This window comes from Bufo bufo, chromosome 2 (assembly GCF_905171765.1).
Source record: "Bufo bufo chromosome 2, aBufBuf1.1, whole genome shotgun sequence".
Lineage (NCBI taxonomy): Eukaryota > Metazoa > Chordata > Amphibia > Anura > Bufonidae > Bufo > Bufo bufo.
The window spans coordinates 116,579,402-116,600,348 of NC_053390.1; the positions used below are offsets into that span (position 1 = coordinate 116,579,402).

The 20,947-nt window shown below is 42.1% G+C and overlaps 1 protein-coding gene across 1 annotated transcript; it reads left to right on the forward strand.

Annotated features, from left to right (window-relative positions):
* The first annotated feature begins 14,679 nt into the window (after positions 1–14,679).
* Positions 14,680–15,711, forward strand: FOXD1 (forkhead box D1). Its single transcript, XM_040419639.1, has one exon. It carries the CDS (start codon positions 14,680–14,682, stop codon positions 15,709–15,711), a length of 1,032 nt encoding a protein of 343 aa, XP_040275573.1.
* The last annotated feature ends 5,236 nt before the right edge of the window (positions 15,712–20,947 follow it).

The following is a 20,947-nucleotide window of genomic DNA, read 5'->3' on the forward strand; positions in this document are numbered from 1 at the left end:
TGTCGTCAATGTGGGATAAGATCTGGGATATTTGTGAGGAGTGGGCCGAAAGCACCTGCTGATGGTCTGCTAGGTGATCAAAGACAACCTCCTGCACTTTTTCCGAGGCCTCCACCCGGTGACCCAAGTGCACGATCTCCCCCTTCAGTACCTCCATCTCTGTCTTGTATGTTTGCTCGAGGCGGGAGACCGAGTGTTCCAGGTCGTCCTTTGTAGGTAGGGCTCTCAGTTGTGCCCGTAGGTCCCATCCGATATCGGAGGTGCATGAGGAGGGACTCCTGGAGTCAGTGTCCGAGGGAGCCGATCTGGAGGCACTTTCTGTAGGCGGCGTGGAGGTGCCGGCGGCCATCTTGGGAACTCCCTGATGTCCCGCTGTGCTCGACTGGGAGCCGAAAAACTTCTGAATACCGGCTCCATCCCCCGGCTGGTCAGTGTCCGCCGTGTTCTTGGCAGTCTTCCTTCCCATATTTGTCGGTTATAGGCTGATAAGAATCGTAGAAATAGCTTGATTCGTTAGAATGGCGGGAGAGCTGCAGCAACGCACGTCTTCACTCTGCCATGAGCAAGCCACGCCCCCTACATCCAGTTATTAAATAGTCTCTGATACACATGCAAATTGGATGTGATGAATCCCAGTAACAGGCTGTGCTGGTGGTAATGTGTCAGGCTAGGGTAGGTAGTTATGTACTCACTGATAAACAGCTCTTTGCCTTGCTTCAGTCTCAGTTGAGGTAGTTCAAGTCTTTATCCTCTACACACAAGTGATGCAACAGAAATCTTATCTGTCCAGAAAATAACGGTGAGTCTGCCGGAAGCTAATAAATCCTTCTCGGCGGTCGTTGCAGAGACACTGCAGCATGTAATCGCTCATGTGTGCCAGGCTGCCCAGAGGCAACAAAAAGCTGTCCTCTGTGGGAGTTGTATCGTCTGTGTCCTCTGTATTCCCACAGCCACGCACCAGTGATGGCCATAAGCTGGTTTGGGTGCCACCCTGCTGTGAACACAGTTCCTCCTCCTCCATCTCCTCCTCATCCTCCACCTCGTCATGCTCCAGAACTGTGCCCTGGCTGGACAATTGTGTACCTGGCATTTGTGGGTGCAGGAACCCACCCTCGGAGCCACTTGTGAATGACTGGCCGGAAACCCTACGAAATGATCCCTCTTCCTCCTCCTCCTGTGCCACATCCTCTTCCGTCATCGCCAGCAGTGTTTTTTCAAGGAGGCATAGAAATGGGATAGTAACACTGAGAACGGCGTTATCGGCACTGGCCATGTTGGTGGAGTACTCAAAACAGCGCAACAAGGAACACAGGTCTCGCATGGAGGCCCAATCATTGGTGGTGAAGTGGTGCTGTTCTGCAGAGCGACTCACCCGCGCGTGCTGCAGCTGAAACTCCACTATCGCCTGCTGCTGCTTGCACAGTCTGGCCAGCATGTGCAAGGGGGAGTTCCAGCTTGTGGGCACGTCGCATATGAGGCGGTGAGCGGGAAGGCCGAAGTTACGCTGCAGCGCTGACAGGCGAGCAGCAGCAGGGTGAGAAAGCCGAAAGCGCGAACAGACGGCCCACACTTTCTGCAGCAGCTCTGACATATCGGGGTAATTTCTAAGGAACCTCTGCACCACCAAATTCAGCACATGCGCCAGGCAAGGGATGTGCGTCAAACCGGCTAGTCCCAAAGCTGCTACGAGATTTCTCCAATTATCGCACACCACCAGGCCGGGCTTGAGGCTCGCTGGCATCAACCACTCATCGGTCTGTTGTTTAAGGCCCGTCCACAGCTCCTGCGCGGTGTGGGGTTTGTCCCCCAAACAGATAAGTTTTAAAAGCTGTGCTGAAGTTGGTGGTGAAGGTGTTACGCTGATCGGATGAGGAGCCAGTAGAGGATGAGGAAGCGGAGTAGGAGGAGGAAGCAACAGGAGGCAAATAGAAGTGCCCTGCAATCCTCAGTGGTGGAAGGACATGCGCCAACCTGCCATCCGCCTCAGGCCCAGCCTCAGGCCCAGCCGCCACTGCATTTACCTAGTGTGCTGTTATGGAGCTATAACATCCCTGACCGTGCTTACTGGTCCACGTATACGTAGTTAGGTGGACCTTGCCACAGATAGCGTCGCGCAGTGCACACCTGATTTTGTCCCCCCCTTGGTTGTGCAGGGAAGGGATGGCACGCCTGGAAAAGTAGTGGCAGCTGGGCACGACGTACTGTGGGAAAGCCACCGCCATAAGGCTTTTAAAACTCTCCGTCTCCACCAGACGGAATGACAGCATTTCAAAGGACAGTAATTTTGAAATGCTGTCATTCAGGGCCAGGGATCGCGGGTGGGTAGGGGGGTACTTCCTCTTCCGCTCCAGTGTCCAGTGGGAGATGGAGAGCTGAACGCTTCCGTGGGACATTGTGGAGATGCTTGGTGACCCAGGTGGTGGTGTTGCTGGCAGATCCTCTGCGGGGTGGCAGGTGCCACTGTCACTCCAGAGGTGGATGAAGAGGCCGAGACTGCAGCAGAAGAGGAAGCAGGAGGAGCCAGAGACCTTTCTTGGTTTTTGAGGTGTCTACTCCAATGCAGCTCGTGCTCTGCACTTAGATGCCTGGTCATGCAGGTTGTGCTCAAGTTGAGAACATTTATGCCTCGCTTCGGGATCTGATTGCACAGCGTGCAAACCACTCGTGTCTTGTCGTCAGCACATTGTCTGAAGAACTGCCACGCCAGGGAACTCCTTGGAGCTGGCTTTGGTGTGCTTGGTCCCTTGCTGCGGTGGGCAGTAGCTGGCGTACTGTCTAGGGGACGGCCGCTCCGCTTCTGCACCCTGCTCCCTTTTCTGCTGTGCTAGTGGCTCTGTGCGACCACCGCCTCTTCCTCCGAACTACACAGGTCACTCGCATGACCTTGATTTCATGTGGGGTCGAGGACCTCATTGTCCTCCACATCATCTTCCACCCAGTGTTCACCCCTACCCTCCTTGTCGGTCTGCACACTGCAGAAAGTCACAGTCATCATTCGAGACGTGCTGCGGTGGTCCTCCCATGTACTCATCTTGAAACATAAGTGGTTGGGCATCGATGCACTCAATCTCTTCCACTTCTGGGGCAGGGCTAGGTGGATGGCCCTGGGAAACCCTGCTAGCAGAGTCATCAAAAAGCAGAAGAGACTGCTGCATGACTTGGGGCTCAGACTGCTTGGCTGATTTGCAAGGGGGTGAGTTGAAAGACTGATGGACATCGGCTGCAGGTGCCAACTCTGATCTTTCAGCAGGAGACTGGGTGGGAGACAATGTAAAGGAACTGGAGGCACTGTCAGCAACCCAATCTACTATCGCCTGTACTTGTTGTGGCCTCACCATTCGTAGAGCTGCATTAGGCCCGACCAAATACCGCTGAAGGTTCTGTCGCCTACTCGCACCTGAGGAAGATGTTTCACTTGTGCGTGTAGCTGGCACAGAACGACCATGTCCTCTCCCTGCAACAGGAGCTCCACCATCAGCACCACGACCGGGGCCACGTCCCTTATTTGACGCTCCTTATATTTCTCAAATGTAGGATCTTGCCCAAAATGGGTGCTTTTTTAATAACAGATTATGACAGCAGTATATAATTCTTGAATTTCACACTGACAGATGCAGAAAAGGCCGCAAATTAAGTATTTTGCCCAAAAAGGGTGTTTTTTTAATAACAGAATATGACAGCAGTATATAACGCTTGAATTTCACACTGACAGATGCAGACAAGGCCGCAAATTAAGTATTTTGCCCAAAATGGGTGTTTTTTTATAACAGAATAGCACAGCAGTATCTAAAGCGTGTATCTCACAATGACAGATGCTGCAATGGCTGTAAAATTTATTATTTTGCCCAAAAAGGGTGTTTTTTGAATAGCAGAATATGACAGCAGTATCTAAATAGTGATGAGCGGCACCGGTCATATTCGAATTCGCGATATTTCGCGAATATTTCGTAGTATATTCGTAGAATTTTCGCGAATTCGAATATTCGTTAGTAGTGTTGATTGTGATTTTCGCAATGAGAATCAATGAGATCATGAAAACTCAGATCCGATGGTATATTCTAACCCCCAGGCGTTCCCATGGTGACGGGGACGCTTGTCGGGGAGGAGTATGCCAAAGTGGAACAACTGTACAGATTTTTAAAAAAAGACGAATATTCTAAAAAAAGAATATATTAGTTTTTTAGAATATTCGTAATATTCTAAAACAAGAATATATAGCAATATAGCGAATATTCGGGGAAAAAAACTAATGTAGAACAATTTAGCTAATATAGTGCTATAATCTTTTTTTTTAATAGTTGTAATTTTTTTCCAATCTGAACATTAGATGAGAAAAAAATTACAACTATTAGACAAAGAAGATTATAGCAATATATTAGCTAAATTGCTCTACATTAGTTTTTTCTTGAATATTCACTATATTGCTATATATTTGTTTTTTTTAATATTCGTAATATTCTAAAACAAGAATATATAGCAATATAGCGAATTATTATATTACGAAAATTCGCATTACGAAAATTTGCAATCAACACTACTTTCAAAGTCAAAGATATTGCAGCCTTCTCATTGGCCCACAAGCTAGAAGCAGAGAGGGATCATTTGTACTGATTTAAAAAATCTCGAATATTCACTATATTGCTATATATTCTTGTTTTAGAATATTACGAATATTCTAAAAAACAAATATATAGCAATATAGTGAATATTCGAAAAAAAAACTAATATAGAGCAATTTAGCTAATATAGTGCTATAAACTTCTTTGTCTAATAGTTGTAATTTTTTTCTCATCTGAAGTTCAGATTGGAAAAAATTACAACTATAAAAAAAAAAGATTATAGCACTATATTAGCTAGATTGTTCTTCATTCTTTTTTTTTTTCCCGAATATTCGCTATATTGCTATATATTCTTGTTTTAGAATATTACGAATATTCTAAAAAACGAATATATTCGTTTTTTAGAATGTTCGTCTTTTTTTTTTTTTATCTGTGCAGTTGTTCCACTTTGGCATACTCCTCCCCGACAAGCGTCCCCGTCATCCTCCTTCTTTTGCATCAGCACTGGTTAATCCCTATGGAAATTCTCTATGACAGTAGGCTAGTGCATTGAATTGAAGGGCAGGGCCAATTCTAAGTGAAATGGGGCCCTGGGGCAAAAAACAATAAGGGCCCCCGCCCCCCCCCCTAACACGACACTTGGTGACTTTAACGTCCCCCCCATCACTACAGAAATACAGCACCCCATACCTCTTACATCCATTGACGTTTTTTTTTTCATGTAGATGTTCTCTGTCATCGTCTTCCCCTTTCAGACCAGACCACCATTTTGTCGCCATTTTCCGTCTCTGCAGTTTGACAACAACAAAAAAATCTTAGTTTACTACTTTTGCATCATCCTCCCATCATCCTACTACCCCCAATACTGTGCCGCTGTGCTCCCCAATACTATACTGCAGAAACAGATAATACCCCTGATAATACTAGTACCACACAGAGCCCCCCATATAAAATACCCCTTCTTTGTGGCCTCAGTAGAAGCCTCCATAGTGTCCCATAATAATATGCCAGTATCAAGTGCCTCACCATGCCCCTCATGTGCCAGTAACAAGTGCCTCTCCATGCCCCCATGTGCCAGTATCAAGTGCCAAACCCCCCATGTGCCAGTATCAAGTGCCAAACCCCCCATGTGCCAGTATCATGTGCCAACCCCCTCATGTGCCAGTATCAAGTGCCGACCTCCCCATGTGCCAGTATCAAGTGACAACCCCCCCATGTGCCAGTATCAAGTGTTAACCCCCCATGTGCCAGTATCAAGTGCCTCCCGCTCCCCCCATGTGGCAGTAAAAGTCCGGTATTAAAAAACAACAACAAAAAAACACTCATACTTACCTCCATGGCAGCGATGTAATGCAGGCCTCTTCCGGCCTGTGTCCCGCGCTGTGTGGCTCAGGTGGCGCAGTGACCTCATCACGCCGCCTGCACCGGCCTCTGATAGGCTGCGGGCCTTGTGCCGGCAGCCTATCAGAGGGACAGGGAAGGGAGACTCCTCTCCCTCACCTGCCCAACAGCACAACCATCTGTATCGCTGTCCTGAGGACGGCGATACAGATGACTATGGAGATGAACGCTTCCACAATGGAAGCGTTCATCTCCCTGTGACCTTCCGTTGTCGGGTGGTGGGCTTGGAGGCCCCTAAGGACTCGGAGGCCCGGGGGCAATTGCCCCCCTTGCCTCTATGGAAGCACCGGCCCTGCATAACAGTGCCATCCACAGGTCCCCCCATAACAGTGTCATCCACAGATCCCCCCATAACAGTGCCATCCACAGATCCCCCCATAACAGTGTCATCCGCAGATCCCCATAACAGTGTCATCCACAGATCCCCCATAACAGTGTCATCCACAGATCCCCCATAACAGTGCCATCCACATCCCCATAACAGTGTCACCCACAGATCCCCCCCATAACAGCGCCATCCACATATCCCCAATACCAGTGTCATCCACAGATCCCCAATAACAGTGTCATCCACAGATCCCCATAATAGTGTGTCATCCACAGATCCCCCATAATAGTGTGTCATCCACAGATCCCCCATAACAGTGTCATACACAGATCCTCCATAACAATGTGTCATCCACAATTTGTTTTAATATGGCCTTTGAACCTAATTTTTCAATCACCAAAAAAAATGAATGAAACTAACTTACATATGTATGAAGATCCAAAAAACTTTATTGTAAGTATATATAAACATATAAACAATACATACATATATAATAAAACAGGCAGCACAAGGCGGGACACACAGATGAGTAGCAGGACCCAAGGAGAGGCCGGGAGATCGATGCACGAAATAACAGGGAAAAAGAATGCTAGCTGAAAAAGCATACCTCAAAACCTCATAGCAGCAACGCCCCAAACAAAGTGCAAAGGAGGCAATTGTAGAGATTGAGGTTGAAATAAAAAGGACAAAGTATAAACATACCCTGACTGGTGCAAATGCAGCGTACTCAAGTTAGGTTTAGAAATGTTCCTGGGTGTTGTAGTGCAATAGACACTAACCTGAGACGGCTGACTCTCTGCAAGGGCAGGTGATGATGAGAAATGTTCGTGACGCCAGTGCCAATTAAACGGTGGCACGCCGTTTGCTGATAGCAGGAATAACTGAGGAACCACGTGATGTTAAAACAGAATTCAAACTTTAGTAGTCATCATATAGGGACATTGACGGAAGCGCAGTTCTTTTGAAGACAGTTGATTTTCAATACAGTTGATGCAGGCAATATATATATATATATATAGCAAGGTGACTTTAGAGTGTTAAACACAGGACTTGCAGTACAGGCAGCTTGCACTCTATTCCTGACTGATCCTGGAACATAGAAACTCTTCTCCAAGGTCCAATGCCCTAGCTCTGGCGTATATCCTTGGTTTTATCTATATCAAGTACCTCCTCTGTTGTCTTGAGTACCTCTTGCTTTTCTTGACTTGCCTCTGTCTCTCTCAGTGTCCTCAGGCTGATTAGCTGTGGTGTTCCTGCTTCTGCATATATAAATTCAGGAGGGGAACCTTTTCCTTGGATCTGGAACCCGGTTACAGGGACTGCATTACCCTCTCCTGGTCCACAGGCTTCAGGCCTGGACTTGACTCTGACATAGCCTAATCTCTGGTTAGACTAGACTACAGACTTCAGACTCCAACCACAACTTTAGACTCTAACTCCAGACTCCCTCTCCTTTCCCTGACTGGGCCTTATATAGACTAGGGCTCCCTAGCTCCCTCTAGTGACTAAGAGCTGAAATGACACCCCTAGCAGGCCTGTACATGCACATTTTACAGCAACAGGGAAATACATAGCATTACATTACATTACATTTTATAAAGATGACTTATACCAACTTCCCCATAAATAAGGGGGACGACAGCACACAAGTGACCCTTCTGTAGTGACGGGCATTACAGTCCCCGTACACTACACAAAGATCTCTCGGCCGACTCCTGTGAATGGAGCCGCGATCCCTATACGGCTGCCACATGGGTCAGGAGTCGGCCGAGAGATCTTTGCACCAGTCAGGGTATGTTTATACTTTGTCCTTTTTATTTCAACCTCAATCTCCACAATTGCCTCCTTTGCACTTTGTTTGGGGCGTTGCTGCTATGAGGTTTTGAGGTATGCTTTTTCAGCTAGCATTCTTTTTCCCTGTTATTTCGTGCATCGATCTCCCGGCCTCTCCTTGGGTCCTGCTACTCATCTGTGTGTCCCGCCTTGTGCTGCCTGTTTTATTATATATGTATGTATTGTTTATATGTTTATATATACTTACAATAAAGTTTTTTGGATCTTCATACATATGTAAGTTAGTTTCATTCATTTTTTTTGGTGATTATTAGGACTCCTTGGGGGTCCGATGTTTTTTATATTATTCTGTCCGGTTAATATTGGTTGACTAACATAATTTTTCAAGTAAAATCATATAAACCCCTTTTTTTTGTCATTCTGGTGTTTTTTCACAATCGATGAAATTATCGACAAATAATCGATTATTCAAATAATCGTTAGCTGCAGCCCTAATAAATACCCATTAAGAAGAAAAAACACTGGGGGCCACAAGGAGAAATTATACTGTGTGGGGGCAGTTGGCACCGGCGCCGCCGCTGCTGTCGCGGCAGTGATCTGTTCTCCTTGTGTCAGGTCAATTGATCATGTGACATAATGGGAGCAGGTCACCACTGCAGCCAGTGATTGACTGCAGCAGTGTCAAACTGGATGTTGATAGACGGGAAGCTGAGAGAGGCAGTGAGGCTGGGGAGCGAAGGTGCTTGGATCCAGCACTCGGGAGCAGGTAAGTATGCTTCCCTTTGCAGGTCTGATCAGGAGAGAGGTTGAGTAAATCCTGCATATGATATACAACAAGCAGGGGAGCCCACACAGCTCTACCCAGCATACACACACCTGCTTCGCCTGCCGTGCATCCGCAATACACGGGCACCGTTCCGTGTGCATTCCGCATCACGGATGCGGACCCATTCATTTCAATGGGTCCGCAAATTAAGAGATGCGGAATGGAAGCACGGAATGGAACCTTACAGAAGCACTATGGAGTGCTTTCTGAGGTTCCGCTCCGTGCTTCCGCACCGCAAAAAGATAGAGCTTGCTCTATCTTTTTGCGGAACGGAGGGATCGCGGACCCATTCAAGTGAATAGAGCCGCGATCCCTATACGGCTGCCACACGGCAGGTGCCCGTGCTTCACACGGTCGTGTGAATGCTCCCTTAGGCTGTAGAGATCAGGACAAGGGGCTGTGTGGTCACATGACTTGCTTTTATCGCTGCCACCCTTCCCCAGTATCTTTGTGGTGGGCAATACAAATAATAATAATAATAATAATAAAAGAAGCAACCGTTTAATATGGCTGCAAAGAGTCGCGCACCTTGCTTAGTCTTTCCACTTATGACTCTTTAGCAGTGACTTACCATCTCACTAGGTCGCTGTGTACACACATAATGCGCGCTTAGCCGCACTGCACATGCACGGTGTGACTTTCCAGTCCAGCCCGCTCCTCACGCTCCGCTGATGGAACTCAGGAGCCGCTCAATGAAGGCAGGAGCTTCCAGCCACAGCTGCGCTTCTTGTGGATCCTCTGGCTGTGGTCTCACTGATGCTGGGTGTTTTATTTTACACCACAGCCTGAGCCTTGTATAATAAATGGAGAAACGGGCCTGACATCACATATACCGCTATAATTAAAAAACGGTGATATCATCATATCGCCGTTTCCTAATACCGCTGCATATCGCCAATACCGGTGTATTGTCGAACACTAACATGATCCAGGAGCAGAGCAGCCCCATTCAAGTGAATAGGGCTGAGCTGCGATACCAACCACAGTCACTACAATGTACGGTGCTGAGCTTGGTGAGCAAGAAAAAGGCTCACGAGAGTGCTGCTGCTTTCTCAAACAGCTGATCGGTGAGGGTCCCGGGTGTCAGACCACCATCGATCAGATACTGATGACCTGTCTAGAGGATCGGTCATCAGTAGTAAAATCCTGGAAAACCTGTTAAAAATAGAACAAAAATAAAAATAGATAGAAATAGATATGGAAACTAGAAGAAAAAAATCACATGATCTATCCCATCAGGTGAATGGTGTAAAAAAATTAAATAAAAAAAAAAAATCAAAACAGCTCAAAAAACATAATATCAAACAATCAAAAAGTTGTATGTACCCCAAAATGAAAACATCACCTCATCCAGCAAAAAATGAGCCCCTACACATAGCCAAAAACATAAAAAATATGGCTCTAAGGAAATGGCCACAAAAACATATGATTTTTCTTTCTAAAAATACTCTTATTGTGTAAAACTTAAAAAAATATACATATTTTGTATTGCCGCATCCTTAATTGCCGCATCCTTGCCTCCCAAAAAAAGTTATATCAAGTGATAAAAAAGTCTTATGTACCCAAAATGGTACCAATAAAAGCGTCACCTCATCTTGCAAAAAATGAGTCTTCACACAATACTATAGCCAGAAAAATTAAAAAAAAATATGGCTCTTAAAAAATGGCAACACAAAAACATGATTTTTTTCCAAAAATGTTCTTACTGTGTAAAAAAAAATAAAAAAATAGACATATATGGTATTGCCGCGTCCATAACGACCGACTTTATAAAAATATCCATGATCTACCCTATCAGATGAACCCTTTAAAAAAATAAAATAAAAATTAAGCTAAAACACCTTTATTTTGTTACCTCGGACATCTACTTTGGCAGAAAAATAAAAAAGTTATGGATGTTAGTATATGGCGATGCAAAATATAACAGATTTTTAATCAAAGGGATTTTATTATGCAAAAGTAGTAAAACATGATAATAAACTATATAAATTTGGTATTGCCATAATTGCATCAACCTGCTGAATAAAGTTATCATATATACCACATGGTGAACCTCATAAAAAATAAAAATAAAAAACTGAGATAACATAAGGTAAAAAGCAATCAAAAAGCCAAATGTACCCCAAAATGGTGCCAATAAAAACTACGGCTTGTCCCGCAAAAAATAAGCCCTCACACTGCTCAGTCAACAAAAAATAGGAAAAATTATCACTCTTAAAAACCATTTCAGGAAATTTCATTTTTAGAACATCCATATGCTGCTCCTTCCCTTCTAAAAGCCCTGTCATATGCCCAAACAGCAGTTTACGACCACAAATGGGTTACTTCTGTACTCAAGAGAAAATGAGTAGCAAATTGTGGGGTGGTATTCTCCTGTTATCCCTTGTGAAAAAGAAAGTTTGGGCCTAAAGTACCATTTTCTTGTAAAAAAATAAATGAAATGTTTCATTTTCATAGCCAACTGTTATAAATTCTATGAAACGGCTCAAGTCAAAGTGCTCACTACACTACTTAAAAATTCCTTGGCTGGTGTAGTTTCCAAAATGTGGTTACTTTTTTTGGGGGGGTTTCACTGTGGGGGTACCTCAGGGTCCCTTCAAATGCAGCATGGTGCCCAAAGACCATTCCAGCAAAATCTTCCCTCCAAAAACCATATTGTGCTCCCTCCCTTTTGAGCCCTGCCATGTGCCCATACAGTGGTATACGACCACATATGGTGTGTTTATGTAAACTGCAGAATCAGGGTAATAAATATTGAGGATTGTTTTATTGTTAAACTTTCATGTGTTATGGAAAAAAATTGAAAATCTGCAAAAAAAAGTGAAATTTTGAAATTTCACCTACATTTTGCTTTAATTCCTGTGGAATACCTAAAGGGTTAATAACATTTCTAAAATCTGTTTTGAATGGTTTGAGGGCTGTAGTTTTTAAAACGGGGTAATATAAAGTAGACATATGGTGAATGTTTATTAATACGCATTTTTATGAGGTATCACTATCTGTCTTAAATGCAGAGAGATTCAGATTGAGATAATAGTGAATTCTTCCAAATTTTCAGTAAATTTGGGATTTTTTTTATAAGGTAAAACATATTGACTCAAATTTACCATTAACATGAAATACAATGTGTCACGGAAAAGCAATCTCAGAAAGGCTTGGATAAGTAAAAGTATTCCAGAGTTATTACCACATAAAGTGACACATGTCAGGTTCGCAAAATTAGGCCTGGTCAGGAAGGGGGCAAATGGCCCGGTCTGGAAGTGGTTAAACTAATGAAGACCGCACTGTTCAGTGGGTCAGTATTGTTAATGGCTGCGCGGTCTTGAAAGTGCTTGGGCCACTAACAATACAGACCCACTGATGAGTTCGGTCTTCATTAGTTTAATTAGAGCCGCTGCAGACCTTTCATCCATGCGGTATTGGACAATGCATGGCCACATCATAACTGTGACCTGACCGTCTTGTAGTGGTACCCTTACTTGTTCTGCATTGTTAATGGGTGCGCCGCACCTTCAGTACCATGTGGCTGTTAGCAATGCAAAACGACTAAACAGTGCGGTATTCTTTAGTTTCCTGCTGTGCGGTATTTGACCACAGCACGGCGGTATCTCCACCACGACACAACCGCACCATGTGGTTGTACCCTTAGGTTTACAGGTAACTGTATGACCATTGCTGAGCACCACACATCACTTACTAGAGATACCTCAGACGTCCATTAGGTGGCGCTGGTGCCTAGCACAAGACCCACGGCTGCCTCCTGCAGAGCGGTAGACTCCCCCTGAACTCTCCTATGGAGAGAATGGACGCATGCACATGTGTGACCGGCACAGCGCACAGCGCACAGCACACAGCACACAGCATGCCGGCCTCATGGGGACTTTCTGTTTACTCCTCTTCTGTGGTCTGGAAGATGGAGGAGAGCTAGAAGGCTACACAACCTGTGGTCATCAGAACGGTAGTAATAATGGCAGTAGTCTGAACCCTGGGAACTACAACTCCTAGCAGGTCCTGACGCCCCCAGGCTCCAATGCCGGGAGTTGTTGGTGGGCAGGACTTTGCCTGAGGTTTTGCCGCAGAAATAAAGCAGATGTCGCACTGGGAGTCATGTAGTAGGGAGCATTAACCCTGTGTGTGATAGCGGCATCCGTGTCAGTAATTACCACTGTCCTCAAGTAATATTTCTGTAATAAATGTAATAATTATACATAATAATGATCAGAGACCCGGAGAATATCTATCTAATATCTATAATTTATCTATAATTTATCTATCTCATATCTATTATCTATCTATCTATCTATCTATCTATCTATCATGTATGTATTTATCTAATATCTATTATCTATCTATTATCTATCTATCTATCTATCTATCTGTTCCTCTGTCAACTGTCCAAGAACTTTGTAGCAGCGCCAGTAGATAACATGAATTAGCTTGTGTTCACACATAGCAGTGACTCCGTTTATGTCACACTTCTGACTGAGAAGCGATATGATGTATTCATATTAAATATATTGTGATGGGATGAAACCTCAACTGGAAACGCTGCGAAATCCCTTGACATTAGGTGGAGACTCTTTTTCTTTCTTTCTTTCTTTCTTTCTTTCTTTCTTTCTTTCTTTCTTTCTTTCTTTCTCACAAGTCTATCGATCTATCTGCTTGTCTGTTCGGTATAATGACATGAATTACATTCATCTACTATATATACATATATATTACCTCCTGACCGCGATATGTATCATTTTAGAGCTTCAAAGTCGCAGGTGTCTGGTGTGAATGTCTTCTCTTTATAGCGAATTTAAGATACAATGTTATATCTCAGTGTATCTATCATCTTATTATCTATCATCTTATTATCTATCATCTTATTATCTATCATCTTATTATCTATCTATCTATCTATCTATCTATCTATCATCTTACTATCTATCATCTTATTATCTATCTATCTATCTATCTATCTATCTATCTATCATCTTATTATCTATCTATCTATCTATCTATCTATCTATCTATCTATCATCTTATTATCTATCTATCTATCTATCTATCATCTTATTATCTATCTATCTATCTATCTATCATCTTATTATCTATCTATCTATCTATCTATCTATCTATCTATCTATCTAATATCTATCTATCTGCCATCCTATTATCTACCATCTTATTATCTATCTATCTATCTATCTATCTATCTATCTATCTATCTATCTATCATCTTATTATCTATCATCTTATTATCTATCTATCTATCGATCATCTTATTATCTATCTATCTAGCTGTTTATTTATACACACAGTATTTAACATTTTCTTTTCTCTATTATCCAGATTCTATCTATATATTCTGTCTATCGTTGTAATATCTATTATCTGTCATTTTGTCTACCTCTTTATCTATCACCTATCTATCTCATATCTATTTTTCAATCTTTTCTCCTTCTACCGGGTAGATGTATCTGTACAGGGGCTGCGGTGCCGCGTGCTGTGACCGCAGTGTGTGCACAGTGTGTTGCTCTGGGGGGCAGCAGGGGCCGGGGTGACGTTGGCAGCCATGTGATGTCCTGTGTTTGCTATAAGGAGACCCGCCCTCTGGTGGACTGAGAGCAGCCTCTTCCAGGAGCTATGCCTCCTCATCTTCTCCTTGTCTCCTGCACCTAACGCCTGCATGCAGCAGGTCTGCTCCTGCGCCGCCACCCCAGCTGTGAGCAGGCTCTGCGGGGGGCTCCTCCTGGCCCTCAGCCTTATGAACTGCCCTGCGAGCCATGACTCTGAGCTCTGACATGACCGATGCCTCTGCCCTGGCGGATGAGACCGACATAGACGTGGTGGGAGAGGACGAGGAGCCCCGGGGCTGCCACTATGCTCAGGAGGAAGAGGAGGACGACGACGAGGAGGTGGTGGTGGCAGAGGAGCTGCTGATGCCCAGGTCCCCCCAGTGCTCCTCCACCAAAGAGCCCTCATACAAGCCAGGGAGCGGCAAGACCACCCTGGTGAAGCCCCCCTACTCCTACATTGCCTTAATCACCATGGCTATCCTGCAGAGCCCCAAGAAGAGGCTGACCCTCAGCGAGATCTGCGACTTCATCAGCCAGCGCTTCCCCTACTACCGGGAGAAGTTCCCGGCCTGGCAGAACTCCATCCGACACAACCTGTCCCTCAACGACTGCTTCATCAAGATCCCCCGGGAGCCGGGCAACCCTGGCAAGGGAAACTACTGGACCCTGGACCCAGAGTCCGCCGACATGTTTGACAATGGCAGCTTTCTCAGGAGGAGGAAACGCTTCAAGAGGCAGCAAACCCCAGAGCTGCTCCTCAGGGAGCCTGGTCACTTCCTTCCAGCCTATGGCTATGGACCCTACAGCTGTGGCTATGGCATCCAGCTACAGCCCTACCACCCACATTCTGCCTTGATTGCCTTCCAGTCCCAACACAGACAGCCAACCAATGCCCCTGCCATGCCCACCCCACCCCTGCTGCCAGACTTGCCTAGGACCTGTACCTTCTACCCTCACCAGCTCAACCCAGCACTTCCAGCCTCCATCCAGACTGCCAAGAGCTCAGCACTCAGCCGCTCCTCCACCTTCTCCATCGAGAGCATCATAGGTGGTGGTGGTGGGGACATGAGCCCGGTCCAATGCAGCAACTCTTCTTCCAAAGCATCTGGGGTCCCTGTGATCTCCAGGGCCCTGGTGACTTTCTCCAACTCTCCTGCTGCCTCTTTAGGTGGGGGCCTGCAGCCTGGAACAATCCTTACCAATGGGGAACCTTATACCACTAGGATTGCAAACTCTTAATACACAAATCAGGCTTTGGGCTGAGAAGGTAGGATGCTTTCTATGGCTTCTGCATTACTGTTGCCTTTACATGCCATGGGTAATGCAAGGAAGGCCCTAGCAGCCATACTTGCCACCTCTAATGTACTGTATTGTGTGTTCATGCCAAGCCAAGGTAAACCTGCAAATGCAAAAAAACAAAACAAAAAAGTAATAATAAAAAAGCCTTCAGCACAGTAGCATGGTACTTTACCCCCTAACCAGTGTGTGGGGTTCTCAGGTCTGCAGTCACAGCAAGTCTCTAGGAGGCAATAAGTCTTTTCTAGTGCACCCGAATGATTGACAGGTTTACACAGACAGCTGTCATTTTTTATTTCATCCTGTGTTTTGTATTATAATAGATTTTGGGGGGTTTTCTACTTAAGTGTTCTTATTAATGTAAAAAATCTTTACTGCCAAGTATTATTGTACCGAGCTCGTGTCAACATTTTTCACGATTTTTTTTCAGAATAATAAAATGTTTAATTTTAAAAAAACACGAATAGTGAAGTTTATTTCATTTCTATCCATTTATATAGAGAAATTGAGGCAGCAGATTTCCTGAAGCTTTCACTCGTCTTCTATCTAGTTATTATACTAATCCTATACAGAGTATCGATTATAATACAACAGAACACACGGAGCCAAAATGTCATAGACAATAATACCATCTAGGAAATACCGGGACTGATTAATATAGTATTGTCTATAGTATAGTTATATTATAGCATAGTTATATTATAGTATATTTATGTTATACTTATAGTTTAGTTATATTATATTATAGTTATAGTATAGGTATATTATACGTCTAGTTATAGTATAGTTATAGTATAGTATAGTTATATTATGTTATAGTTATATTATAGTATAGTTATAGCATACTTACAGTATAGTTATATTATAGTTATATTATACTTATAATATAGTTATACCGGTAGTATAGTTATAGTATAGTATTGTTATAGTATACTTACAGTATAGTTATATTATAGTATAGTTACAGTATAGTTATATTATACTTATAGTATAGTTATAGTATAGTTATAGTATAGTATTGTTATAGTATACTTACAGTATAGTTATATTATAGTATAGTTACAGTATAGTTATATTATACTTATAGTATAGTTATAGTATATTATAGTTATAGTATAGTTATAGTATAGTTATAGTATAGTTATAGTTATAGTATAGAATACTTACAGTATAGTTATATTATAGTTATAGTCTAGTTATAGTATATTATATTTATAGTATAGTTATAGTATTGTTATAGTATACTTACGGTATAGTTATATTATACTTATAGTATAGTTGTAGTATAGTTATAGTATATTTATGTTATATTATAGTTATGTTATAATATAGTTAGCTGCATTTTTTAAATATTCTGTCGCTTTTTTTATTTTGGAGCTGGAGGCTGGAAAGTTTTCAGCTGAAAAAAATAAAAAATAAAAATGAAACAAATGGTAATGTGTATACTCTGGATGAAAGGGGGAAATGTTTTCTCATTCAGATGGCGGGTCACCTGTGTGTTTTACAGGATGGTAGCAGTTTTTGCTGTAAAAAGTTCTCAATATTCCTTTCATATAAATGTATAGAGAGAGAGATACTGTATAGTTAAATAGATATGTATAATATATATATATATATAATATATATATAATATATATATATATATATATATATAATATAATATATATATATATATATATGTGTGTTTGTGTATATATATAATATAATGTATATATATATATATATACGTACATATAGATAGTGATTACCTAGTTAGTAGTTATATACAGACATAGATGAATGCAATACCCACATAAAAACGGATTTTTTTTCATTGTATTTTTAGTTTCTTCTTTACTTTCTGCTTTCTTGAAACCTAATCAAGTCTGAATTTCCCAGCCCTGGGGATGACATATAATATTAGACCAGAGAGCTGCACCCCTGCTATGTGCTACAACCTAACATTTCTCTGTACCTTCATGTTATGCTGCTATGTGTAATTATGATCTAATGCTACTAATGTTTGTGGTGTACTTGGAGGGGATGGTAGTAGTATAGTAGTAGGATTGATATTGTGCAGTGTATTCGTGATATTGTCTAATGCTCATGGAGCAGAACTAGGGCAATTGCAGCCTCTGGAGGTCACTTCTTCACCTCAGGGGCAATAATTTCACCCTGCCAGGAGATGGATTAAATTCCCTTCTCTTGTTCCTCAGCTTTTAATGGACTGGAGAAGCAGAAAGCAGGTTCATAACACTGAAGTCCTCAACACATTCTATACTTCACTTCTAAATGTATCTGTTCCTTCAGAAAACACTTATAGTCAATTTATTCAGTATACAAAAGTCTATCTATCTATCTATCTATCTATCTATCTATCTATCATATCAATATATTTATCTTCCTGTGTAGAAATATTTAAATAATATAGAATTTTGGTTATTCATAGTTCCATAAATTAATTCAGTAATAACATAATTTTGTAATCTAATCTACAGAATATCCTTTTATTTGTTTTGTATCTATCTGTCTATCTATCTATCTATCTATCTATCTATCTATCTGTCTATCCATCTATTTATCTTTTATCTATCTATGTATCTATCATCTATCTATCATCTATCTATTATCTATCTATCTATCTATTATCTATCTATTATCTATCTATTATCTATCTATCTATCTATCTATCTATCTATCTATCATCTTATTATCTATCTATCTATCTATCTATCTATCTATCTATCTATCTATCAATCACCTGTTTATCTATGATAGATAATAATTGATAAATAGATATATCATAGAAATGATAGATATTTGATTTACCTCTTATATAACATCTATCTATCTATCTATCTATCTATCTATCTATCTATCTATCTATCATCTATCTAATCTAGCTTTACATCAGACTATTCAGATCCACACATCTCTCCAGAAAGCCTTGTTTGCAAATACTTTTCTATGGGTCACCTCTTGCATGTAAAATGTTATGAATTATTAAAAACAGAAACATCTTGGTCAAGTGCATGCAAAGCATCAGGGATTTCCCTTCATGGTAGGGTCTCTAATTAATATGTAATAATAGCAGCCTGACAACCAGTGCAGTGCAGGCGGGTGCAGGTTGTCAGAGCCCTCCAATGGTCATGGTGATATCAGGCCTGTGATTATTACACGGGCTGTATCCCCACACAGCACTCATCTACACCAGGTGCACCCTGTATTGTGCAGCATGCCTCCTGCATAGTATTCCACAGGCACTTGGGTCCTTCTTGCAGTGTGAATAGGGTTTACATTCATTTCCGAATCTGATCAGTAAATTCCTGACTTATTCCTGGGATCTGGTTATATATCTGTACAGTAAAGCTGATGGTTACAACGTGCTGTATGTGTGGCAGGGAGGGAGTTAAGGTGCAGATGTGCAGCCCCCATCCCCAATCACCCAGAGGTCGTATGGACTATTAACCCTTCCTACTCCGTTATTTGTACTGTATAATATGCCTATAATTACTCAGTTCTGCCCCCAGTGACTGTGAGAACTCTCCATTCATATAATTAAATATCGAATATAATTAAATGTAACATAATGAAATAAAATGTCTCTCTTAAAATCTAAATTGTGCCCCTAAGTACAGGTCCTTCTTCTGTGAATATTCTATGTAGGTTGTTCCTTAATCCTGGGTGACAACTGGGTGACAACCATTGCATTAGAATAGACGGCACTGCATGGAGTTATGCCCTTATTCATTCTCTATAACCTATGTCTGCCTGTGGTCACCCAGATTTTCCAGGTTCCTGAATGTTATTTAGAAGAATTATTCATTCAGGGGTTTAGAAAATCGATTATTGTAATTGTCGTATACAAAGTTGTATAACATTAGAATACTTTTACTTACTGGGATTTTTAGGGTTACAATTAGCAGAATATGTTAAAAAAAAATATTAGTCATTATTTCTGCACGATATGACACTGAACGAATGTGTACCAACAGCAAAACCACAAGAGCTGACACTCTAATTGTAACTATAAGTGGATGCATTTTGTATGCCCGTGTTTACACAGGACTATATATACTATACAGTGATTATAGTGTCGACAGGCATGGAGGATTACACTAAGTACTATATGTAAGTAAAGTTTAGACTGGAGATTAAGCAGACATTAACCTGGTAGTAAAGCCTGGCTTAAGTGTGACCTCCATACTGTGTCCTAGGGAGGACTGTACAAATAGATGGAGGGTGAGCAGAGGCTGGCAGTGCAGGTGCTGGGACAATGGCTGGGCTCACACAGGGCAGCACTATTGGCATGCTAATGACCCACTACAGAGCCAGCCCTGTAGTCACCCTGATACTCATTAGCCGGCAGCCAGTGCTAGGGCCTGAGCTTGTGCTGGGAGCACCAAGAAGGAGAAGAAGGAGGACCACACAATAAGAAGCTTCCTTGTGCTGGGACTGGGGGATCCTGGGCTGTGGTTACCACAGGGGGACCTAATGAAGGCCTTATGGGGTTTGTTATGTGCCACACACAGCTTGTCTGGCCTTCCACACATCCCCCTGCCTTCCTCTCATTCATTTATTTGTTCTAATCAGAAAATGCTAGATCTCTGATAAAAATCTATCATTATACTCCTCATCCTCATCAGCTCAGACACTACACATACTGCCACAGACTCCCACTGCACATTATTCACTTTCAGGGCAGCAGGAGTCAAGGGTCTCTTCATCAGCCATGAAAAATGACATGCTATATAGTGTTTCATATAGAGGTATCTGCTGTATAATGTATTCATCTGTTTTATCTATTTATTATCTATCTATCTTGTTTATTTCCATGAAAACAATGGAAAATCCGAAATTTCATTACATTTTAAAAGTGGTTTTACATATCTATCTATCTATCTATCTATCTATCTATCTATCTATCTATCTATCTATCCTGTCATCTAATATATATATATATTTTTTTATTTTATTTATTTATTCTTTTACAAATGTAGCAGAACTGGACTCATTAGTTCTGCATTTGTTTTATGTCATAATAACAGAGCAGATAATGCAGTAAATTAGAAAATTTCCTGGAAATAATTATATCTATCTATCTATTTACTATCTATCTATTATCTATCATCTATCTATCTATCTATCTATCTAATATCTATTATCTATCTATCTATCTAATATCTATCTATCTATCTAT

Bases quoted from the DNA above. Each gene is read 5' to 3' on its own strand.
- FOXD1 (XM_040419639.1), top strand. From the start codon at position 14,680: ATGACTCTGAGCTCTGACATGACCGATGCCTCTGCCCTGGCGGATGAG.